Genomic DNA, 10,000 nt, shown 5'->3' on the forward strand with positions numbered 1-10,000 from the left:
CTGTTCTCTTTTGGTCCCCTGAGTTTTCTGTCATCCAGCTGATCCCCTGAACTTCACTAGGCCTCCAGTGCCTCCGCCTGCTGTAAGTGGGCATTGTCCTCCACCTTGAGATAAGATAAGATGACATTTTATTATCCCGAGGGAAATTACTGTGCAACAATGACAGAACAGCATGAAAACAAGAACCAGAAATCACCCAACTAGTGCAATAATGAAAAGAGGGACAACAGAGGTGTCACAGGGACAGAGGTGTCACAGGGACAGAGGGACTTTAAACCTTAAAGCTTGCTTTGCATTCTGCACCTGATCTGGACTTCCTCAGGCAGGATGAGAATGGCTGCCATGTAAAGAGCCACCAGTGTTGGTCCAGTGTGTGGGTCCAGTCTGTGGGTCCAGTCTGTGGGTCCAGTGTGTGGGTCCAGTGTTGGTCCAGTGTGTGGGTCCAGTGTGTGGGTCCAGTGTGGGTCCAGTGTGTGGGTCCAGTGTGTGGGTCCAGTGTGGGTCCAGTGTGTGGGTCCAGTGTGTGGGTCCAGTCTGTGGGTCCAGTGTGTGGGTCCAGTGTTGGTCCAGTGTGTGGGTCCAGTGTGTGGGTCCAGTGTGGGTCCAGTGTGTGGGTCCAGTGTGTGGGTCCAGTCTGTGGGTCCAGTGTGTGGGTCCAGTGTTGGTCCAGTGTGTGGGTCCAGTGTGTGGGTCCAGTGTGGGTCCAGTGTGTGGGTCCAGTGTGTGGGTCCAGTCTGTGGGTCCAGTGTGTGGGTCCAGTGTTGGTCCAGTGTGTGGGTCCAGTGTGTGGGTCCAGTGTGGGTCCAGTGTGTGGGTCCAGTGTGTGGGTCCAGTGTTGGTCCAGTGTGTGGGTCCAGTGTGTGGGTCCAGTGTTGGTCCAGTGTGTGGGTCCAGTCTGTGGGTCCAGTGTGTGGGTCCAGTGTGTGGGTCCAGTGTTGGTCCAGTGTGTGGGTCCAGTGTGTGGGTCCAGTGTGGGTCCAGTGTGTGGGTCCAGTGTGTGGGTCCAGTGTTGGTCCAGTGTGTGGGTCCAGTGTGTGGGTCCAGTGTGTGGATCCAGTGTGTGGGTCCAGTATGTGTGTCCAGTGTGTGGGTCCAGTGTGTGGGTCCAGTGTGTGGATCCAGTGTGTGGGTCCAGTGTGTGGGTCCAGTATGTGTGTCCAGTGTGTGGGTCCAGTCTGTGGGTCCAGTCTGTGGGTCCAGTCTGTGGGTCCAGTGTGTGGGTCCAGTGTGTGTGTCCAGTGTTGGTCCAGTGTGTGGGTCCAGTGTGTGGGTCCAGTGTTGGTCCAGTGTGTGGGTCCAGTGTGTGTGTCCAGTGTTGGTCCAGTGTGTGGGTCCAGTGCGTGGGTCCAGTGTGGGTCCAGTGTTGGTCCAGTGTGTGGGTCCAGTATTGGTCCAGTGTGTGGGTCCAGTGTGTGGGTCCAGTGTGTGGGTCATGTGTGTGGGTCCAGTGTTGGTCCAGTGTGTGGGTCCAGTGTTGGTCCAGTGTGTTGGTCCAGTGTGTGGGTCCAGTGTGTGGGTCCAGTGTGTGGGTCCAGTGTTGGTCCAGTGTGTGGGTCCAGTGTGTGGGTCCAGTGTTGGTCCAGTGTGTGGGTCCAGTGTGTGGGTCCAGTGTTGGTCCAGTGTGTGGGTCCAGTGTGTGGGTCCAGTGTTGGTCCAGTGTGTGGGTCCATTGTTGGTCCAGTGTGTGGGTCCAGTGTGTGGGTCCAGTGTGGGTCCAGTGTGTGGGTCCAGTGTTGGTCCAGTGTGTGGGTCCATTGTTGGTCCAGTGTGTGGGTCCAGTCTGTGGGTCCAGTGTGTGGGTCCAGTGTGTGGGTCCAGTGTGTGGGTCCAGTGTTTGGGTCCAGTGTGTGGGTTCAGTGTTGGTCCAGTTCTCTGCCTTGGATTGTGACAAGCTACCATGTTCCACCTGCACCGCAATTGGCATTTCCATCTGTTCCCACATTTAATCATACCAAGACACAACACACACACAGACACAAACTCTCTCCCTGCTTGTGTGTTGAACAGGAAGCTGAAGCTGGAGAGCGAGCTGGTGGCTCAGCTGTGGAGGGTTTCCTGGGACGATGTCCAGATGAGCATGGATAAAGTCCTCAGGAGAACTTGCAGCAGGCTCACCATGTCCATGGTAACATACACATGTACACACACACACACACACTAACACACGTGTGGCGTGTTGATTAACATGTGTACTTTCTACAGAAAGGCTCCAACTACGGCTCACTGATGACCATGGAGGGAAACCTACAGATCTACACCAAGACTGGATACTACAAGGTCTGTTCGCTCTACAGCGCCACCTGCTGACACCAGCAAACATGCTGCCACACATGTGATGGTGGTATCAACACGTGAACATGTGATGGTGTGTCTCTGTGTCCTGCAGGGAAACCTGGCAGCCATCAAATATATCAACAAGAAACGCATCGAACTGACCCGGAATGTTCTGTTTGAGCTCAAACATGTAAGACACCTGTCTGTCTGTCTGTCTGTCTGTCTGTCTGTCTGTCTGTCTGTCTGTCTGTCTGTCTGTCTGTCTTCTTGTCTCTTGGATTTGAACCAGCAGTCTGTGTTTGTAGATGCGAGATGTTCAGAATGAACATCTGACTCGATTCATCGGCGCCTGCATCGACCCACCAAACATGTGCATCATCACAGAGTACTGCCCCCGAGGAAGCCTGCAGGTACCCCTCCATCACCCCTCCATTACCCCTTTATCACCCATCCATCACCCCTCTCTACCCCTCCATCACCCCTCCATCACCCCTCTCTACCCCTCCATCACCCCTCCATTACCCCTCCATCACCCCTCCATTACCCCTTTATCACCCATCCATCACCCCTCTCTACCCCTCCATCACCCCTCCATCACCCCTCCATCACCCCTCTCTACCCCTCCATCACCCCTCCATTACCCCTCCATCACCCCTCTCTACCCCTCCATCACCCCTCTCTACCCCTCCATCACCCCTCCATTACCCCTCCATCACCCCTCTCTACCCCTCCATCACCCCTCCATTACCCCTCCATCACCCCTCTCTACCCCTCCATCACCCCTCTCTACCCCTCCATCACCCCTCCATTACCCCTCCATCACCCCTCTCTACCCCTAAATTACCCTTTCATCACCCCTCCATCACCCCTCTCTACCCCTCCATCACCCCTCTCTACCCCTCCATCACCCCTCCATTACCCCTCCATCACCCCTCTCTACCCCTCCATCACCCCTCCATTACCCCTCCATCACCCCTCTCTACCCCTCCATCACCCCTCCATTACCCCTCCATCACCCCTCCATTACCCCTCCATCACCCCTCTCTACCCCTCCATCACCCCTCTCTACCCCTCCATCACCCCTCTCTACCCCTCCATCACCCCTCCATTACCCCTCCATCACCCCTCTCTACCCCTCCATCACCCCTCTCTACCCCTCCATCACCCCTCTCTACCCCTCCATCACCCCTCTCTACCCCTCCATCACCCCTCCATTACCCTCCATCACCCCTCTCTACCCCTCCATCACCCCTCTCTACCCCTCCATCACCCCTCTCTACCCCTCCATCACCCCTCTCTACCCCTAAATTACCCTTTCATCACCCCTCCATTACCCCTCCCTCCATTTGAGCACTGCAACCTAGCAACATGCCACCATGGTTACTGGCCAACTTGGAAACAGACTGTGGGTCGGTTTGAGTTGCTTGTGGGTTGACTTGTTGCCAAGCGACCACCAGAACTCTGAGGTTTTGTGTGTGTGTGTGTGTGTGTGTGTGTGTGTGTGTGTCCCTCCAGGATCTGATGGAGAGTGAGAGCATCACGTTGGATTGGATGTTCAGATATTCCCTCATCAATGATATTGTCAAGGTAACAGTATTCCTATGGTAACAGGTATGGTTGGAGCCAGAGAGAGCAGACATGTTCTGTTCTGCCCCTGTATGTGTGGACAGAGCGACGCTCTCCAGTGAATCCCTCTTCTGTAATGCTCATGGTGACCTTTAAGGATGTTCTAGTTAGGTCAGGTGACTTCCGAACGCTGATGAATTGGGTTCCTGCTTTTTTATGTGATGACCTCTGACCTCTTGCTGTGTGTGAACATCTGTGTTCCAAAGATGGAATGTTCTGACCCTAAATATTCCTTATTGATGTTAATTGCTGTTCACTGTCGTCTTGGAGGGGATGGCATTCCTCCACAACAGTGTCATCGTCTCCCATGGCAACCTGAAGTCATCAAACTGTGTGGTGGACAGCCGCTTTGTGGTGAAGATCACTGACTATGGCCTGGAGAGTCTTCACACAGCCAGCAGCCCTGAGGACACGCACGCTTACTATGCATGTATGACACACACACACACACACACACACACACACACACACACACACACACACACACACAGACTTACTGTTTATGTAACCCCCCCCCCCCCCCAGGTAAGATGTGGATGGCTCCAGAGCTGCTGAGGTCCACCTGTCCTCCTCCCTGTGGAACTCAGAAAGGAGACATCTACAGCTTCAGTATCATCCTGCAGGAACTGGCTCTGCTGCGAGGAGTCTTCTTCCTGGACACACACACGCTCACCCCTAAAGGTTTGTGTGTGTGTGCGCGGCTATGTGGTCAGATTGACTGATCTCTCACACACACACACTCACATTCATCTGGAGTTCCATAATGAATGAATAAATCTGACCCACACAGAGCAGTGGAGCCTGAACGCCACATCATCTAATATCTATAAAATGCTTAATAATCAGGACCTATCCCCCCCCAGAGATCGTGCAGGCGGTCCATCAGGGCGGCCCCCCCCCTCTGCGCCCCACCCTCTGCTTCCACAGCCACACTGAGGAGTTTGGTGTCCTGATGCAGCGCTGCTGGAGCGAAGAGCCCAACGAGAGGCCAGAGTTCAGCACCATCAAGCTGCTGCTCAGGAAACAACACAGGTAACTGCAGAGAGGCAGACGGGCTGAGAGAGAGACAGGCTGGCTGAGAGAGAGACACAGTGAGAGAGAGACAGGCTGGCTGAGAGAAAGACACAGTGAGAGAGAAGCTTGCCTTGAGCATTAAATGTAATAAACCTCCCATCCTCCCCGTGTGTGTCTCCCGGTGTGTCTCCCCGTGTGTGTCTCCCCGTGTGTGTCTCCCGGTGTGTCTCCCCTGTGTCTCAGGGGTTATGGCTCCAACATCCTGGACAACCTTCTGTCCCGTATGGAGCAGTACGCAAACAACCTGGAGGAGCTGGTGGAGGAGCGGACGCAGGCGTACCACGAGGAGAAACGCAAGGCCGAGACCTTACTGTACCAGATCCTCCCTCAGTGAGTACGGTTGTGCTGCTACAGCAAGTACCACACCACACACAGCACTGTGTTACCACCAGGACTATGTATTGTGTGTGTGTGTGTGTGTTCAGCTCCGTGGCAGAGCAGCTGAAGCGAGGTGAGACAGTTCAGGCCGAAGCGTTCGACTCTGTCACCATCTACTTCAGCGACATCGTTGGTTTCACCGCTCTGTCAGCTGAGAGTTCACCCCTGCAGGTCAGTACAGCTCTGACCTCTGACCTCTCTGATGATGTCATGATCCTCCATCTCTGGGTTCACAGAGGTTGTCACAGCAACACATCCCTAAGCAACAACCTGAGTGTAAACAGCATTACATTGCAGTTTCAAACGTTGATGCTTCAGCAACACTAGTATTGATCTGAACGTTAGTATAGTAGAATATTATTGGATTGACCTTTAACCTACGTGTGCTGTGATGGAAGGGCCATGAAAAACCAGCTGAGATACAGAAGTAACAATCACACACTGACACAGAGTCTCAATCCTTGGTCCCACCCTGAGGAGCCATGGTTTATTCACTGATCTGCACTGATCTATGTGCTCATCATGATGATGATGGTGGAGATGATGATGGAGATGATGGAGATGATGATGATGATGATGATGAGGGGGATGATGGTGGAGATGATGAGCATGATGATGATGGTGGACATAATGATGATGATGGAGATGATGATGATGGAGATGATGATGATGATGATGATGGAGATGATGATGATGGTGTTTCCATGTGGAATACTGTTTTTACTTACAGGTTGTGACCTTTTTGAATGACCTGTACACCTGCTTTGATGCCATCATTGACAACTTTGACGTGTACAAGGTGAACACTACCAAAACAAGCGCACCTAAACAGGCTGCAAGCAAAGCTAAGGAGGCGTTGCGGCTTTAGCTCGGCGCCAAAGCCTGAAACGCTCCCACAGCTCTGTGTCGCCCCCAGGTGGAGACCATCGGTGACGCGTACATGGTGGTGTCTGGACTGCCGATGAGGAACGGGAAGCTCCATGGCCGCGAGGTCGCCCGGATGTCTCTCGCCCTGCTGGAAGCTGTCAGAAGCTTCCAGATACAACATCGACCAAACCAGCAGCTACGGCTACGCATCGGCATACACAGTGGTCAGTGTGTGTGTGTGTGTGTGTGTGTGTGTGTGTGAGAGAGACAATGACCTCTATAAACACAGTACTGCAAAAATGCTAAGAACCTATAAACGATATATTTTCTTCAATATCGTGTGTGGGCGTGTGGGCGTGCGTGTGTTTAGGTCCTGTGTGTGCTGGTGTGGTGGGACTGAAGATGCCCAGGTACTGTCTGTTTGGGGACACTGTCAACACAGCCTCACGCATGGAGTCCAGTGGAGAGGGTAACACACACACACACACACACACACACAGACAGACAGACAGACAGACAGACAGACAGACAGACAGACAGACAGACAGACAGACAGACAGGACTCAGCTGGGAACCGGAGGCTTGCCGGTTCGAGTCCCTGTATGGACCAAGAAAGCGGACTGGCAGCTGGAGAGATGCCAGTTTGTCTCCAGGGCACTGCTGAGGTGCCCTCACGCAAGGCACCCAACCCCCAAACTTTATCGTGGCTGCCCTGCATTGACCCCTCTGTAATGCATGTGTGTGTGTGTGTTGTGATATGTATGAGTGGCACGCAAGACTTATTTGACCCAATAAAGTTTCTTCTTCTTCTTCTTCTCTCTCTCACTCAGCCCTGAGGATCCACGTGTCCGAGGCAACTCATCAGGTTCTGCAGGATCTTGACTTCCTGCTGGAGCTGAGAGGAGAGATCGAGGTTAAGGGCAAAGGTCGCATGAGGACATACTGGCTCCTGGGAGAGAGCGCCACAGTCAGGAAGTGACCAGGCGAAGACAAGAGGGACACATGACGTGTGACGCTTTGCTGTCCCTGTGGCCCTCCTGAAACGAGGACAAGGAGACACTTAATAGGACCGTTTGTCCTTCCTTTGGTATCATGAGGACGGAAAATCAATTTCTCTTCTCTGTAATTTGTGTGATTGTGTAGATGTTTGTGCTTCTCTTCAGGTCTGGAGTCTGTGAATGGACCCTTATGGATCCATGAGACCACTTACAGAGGAACAAACAGAGTTCCGACCTGAAGATCTTTTGATTCCTTCTAGTTAGAGTATTGTTTCTCTTTGGTGTGTAAATGTGCTGACAGACGTCATGTGATCATCGTTCCCTCCAGTGTGTTCTCCTAATAAGATCTAAGCCAAAGACTTGCTCAGAGACGTATCATTCCTCCCAGAGCTCAGATCGTAATTCAGAAGCTTTCAGAAGTATCAGCAGGTGTGTCTGATGTGTCAGTTGATGAAACGTGACGTTGAGACAGGACGGACCGGTCGGCTGGTTTGTGTCCCTCTGCAGTGGAGGACACTCTGTTGTAGCCCATGTTGCCTTAGCATACAATCCTTTACAGCTTGTTGTCATGGCAACAGCGGTTTCTTCAGGTCCAAGCCTGAACACAGCGACCTGACCTTCATTGTGGGTCAGACTGGCAGTAAGTTGTTTCTTCCAGGTGGTGGCGCCAAACTGTCTCTCTGCTTCCTGCACACTTGACCCAGGTCACGTCTCACTCATGTTAAAGCTTATTTCAGATTTGATGCATAGATTCCTTATGCATTACTAAGTGCACAGCTAAAGAGCAGGACCAACAGAGACACGGGACCCACAGAGGAACAGGACCCACAGAGGAGCAGGGCCCACAGAGGAGCAGGGCCCACAGAGGAACAGGACCCACAGAGGAGCAGGGCCCACAGAGGAGCAGGGCCCACAGAGGAGCAGGGCCCACAGAGACACGGGGCCCACAGAGGAGCAGGGCCCACAGAGGAGCAGGGCCCACAGAGGAGCAGGGCCCACAGAGGAACAGGACCCACAGAGGAGCAGGGCCCACAGAGGAGCAGGGCCCACAGAGGAGCAGGGCCCACAGAGACACGGGGCCCACAGAGGAGCAGGGCCCACAGAGGAGCAGGGCCCACAGAGGAGCAGGGCCCACAGAGACACAGGGCCCACAGATTGAAACAGCAGGCACATGGACTTCCTGTCACAGTGCAGTTTTCATTCCCAGCTGTCATTGGTCAGTTGGAGTCATGTGGCACTTCTCTCTTTGTCCCAGTGGGAGCTTCAGGTTATAGAACACTACAGATGTGTCAATGTTGAGTGTCATAGAATGTCTGCACTTCCTGTAAGTAGGCGAAGTGGCACTTCCTTTTTGGTCAGACTTCTTTTTGGAATATGTTTGTGAAATGAATTAAAGCGTCCCATTGTGACATCACAGACTGGAGTTAACTGCATCTGCTGATGGAGGATGAGCCAGAGGTTTGACCTGAAACAGAGACATTTATAAGCTCTCAAGTGAGTTTGAGGCAACTTAGTAGAAGAGTGGAGTTTGTCTGAGGGAGCAGAGCTGCAGCACATCAGGTGGGCAGGGGGGCCCTATGGGTGCTGAGAGGAGATGTGTACACACACACACACACACACGTGTACACACACACACACACACACACACACACACACACACACACACACACACACACACACACACACACACACACACACACACTTATTTCAGGCCTGGATTGATCAGAATTACACTGGTGATTACATTCCAGCTCTCGTGTCGTTAAAGGACAATCATTTCGTGGTTGTAACATCTGCAGGATCTCACTTTACACATAGAAATAGCTGATTAAACCTTTAAACCTTGTCTCTCATTGGTTCAAACATCTTCATTGTGAGGCGATAATGGAAGAGACGCTGATTGGCTCAAGCGCGTTCCGCATCTACTCCTGCCATTGGTCCAGACAGACGTCATTCATATATTTAAAGGAGCTGATTTGCCGGGAAGCTGCAGTAAGCCCCGCCTCCCCCGGTCCTCTCTGAAGGAGTGTTCCCTCCGGGCTGCTGCACCGGAACGTCCATGAAGGCCGTTACCGGACAGAGAGAGTAACAGAGAGGCGCAGAATAAGTTTAAACACACACCGAACACACACCGGGGCACACACCGGAGCACCGGCCGCTCCGGGGCTCATAAACGCCGAACATTAGCCCCCACACCCTGAGTCCCAGCCCCGCACAGCTCCACCGGGCCCGGCGAGGCGGGAGGAGATGGAAGCTACACCGGCGAAGACGAAGTCCCAGGGCCGGCTGCTGGTCTCCACCCCGCTGGATGCCAAAGACGAGCTGGAGGAGGTAGGCCGGGCCGCGCTAACGCTACAACAATACGGAGGACCAGAGGGGCTGCTAGCTGCTGCTAGCCCCGCTAGCACGTCACAACCAGCCCGTACTGTGTCTGAACGTGGCGGCGGTGGTCGCAGCTCCCCCGTTTGCGCTGCGCTGCAGTGCCTTGTTGTCTTTACGACGTTCGCGTGTTATGGTCGAGGAGATAAAGCGACGAAAGGGTTGAGCTAATGTCGAATTAGCCTAGCATGCTAATCCTACGTAAACATGGACGCAGGAAAGTGACGTGCGCATGCGCCGTTAGTTTGTGTCGCTTGTCAGAGGAACGTTTCAAACTCTTCGATCGACCTCATGATGGAGCCGACTGAAGTCTTTACGACATTTGGCTGTAAAGAAGCCAACATATTTATGATTCTGTGCTAATAAAGATCCACGGAGCATTTAGCTGAAGGTTAACTCATCCA

General features: G+C 53.1%; 2 protein-coding genes across 2 annotated transcripts in view; both read left to right on the top strand.

Annotated features, from left to right (window-relative positions):
* Window positions 1-8,620, top strand: part of LOC142990534 (atrial natriuretic peptide receptor 1-like) — a 10,075-nt gene extending 1,455 nt beyond the window's left edge. The window contains exons 4-17 of the mRNA XM_076140345.1: window positions 2,008-2,125; window positions 2,203-2,277; window positions 2,387-2,464; window positions 2,580-2,684; window positions 3,790-3,861; window positions 4,171-4,330; window positions 4,426-4,581; window positions 4,764-4,932; window positions 5,158-5,304; window positions 5,400-5,523; window positions 6,083-6,151; window positions 6,269-6,443; window positions 6,590-6,688; window positions 7,050-8,620. Coding sequence (XP_075996460.1) covers window positions 2,008-2,125; window positions 2,203-2,277; window positions 2,387-2,464; window positions 2,580-2,684; window positions 3,790-3,861; window positions 4,171-4,330; window positions 4,426-4,581; window positions 4,764-4,932; window positions 5,158-5,304; window positions 5,400-5,523; window positions 6,083-6,151; window positions 6,269-6,443; window positions 6,590-6,688; window positions 7,050-7,198 — 1,696 coding nt within the window. The 3' untranslated portion in view covers window positions 7,199-8,620. The remainder of the gene's footprint in view (window positions 1-2,007; window positions 2,126-2,202; window positions 2,278-2,386; window positions 2,465-2,579; window positions 2,685-3,789; window positions 3,862-4,170; window positions 4,331-4,425; window positions 4,582-4,763; window positions 4,933-5,157; window positions 5,305-5,399; window positions 5,524-6,082; window positions 6,152-6,268; window positions 6,444-6,589; window positions 6,689-7,049) is intronic.
* Window positions 8,621-9,220: 600 nt separating this feature from the next.
* Window positions 9,221-10,000, top strand: part of LOC142990533 (integrator complex subunit 3) — a gene marked incomplete at its 3' end in the record, with an annotated part of 6,999 nt that continues 6,219 nt past the window's right edge. Inside the window, exon 1 of the mRNA XM_076140344.1 lies at window positions 9,221-9,548. Coding sequence (XP_075996459.1) covers window positions 9,465-9,548 — 84 coding nt within the window. The remainder of the gene's footprint in view (window positions 9,549-10,000) is intronic.

This window comes from Genypterus blacodes, unplaced genomic scaffold (assembly GCF_046128005.1).
Source record: "Genypterus blacodes isolate CSIRO-AG114 ecotype Tasmania unplaced genomic scaffold, CSIRO-AGI_Gbla_v1 ptg000582l_1, whole genome shotgun sequence".
NCBI lineage: Eukaryota > Metazoa > Chordata > Actinopteri > Ophidiiformes > Ophidiidae > Genypterus > Genypterus blacodes.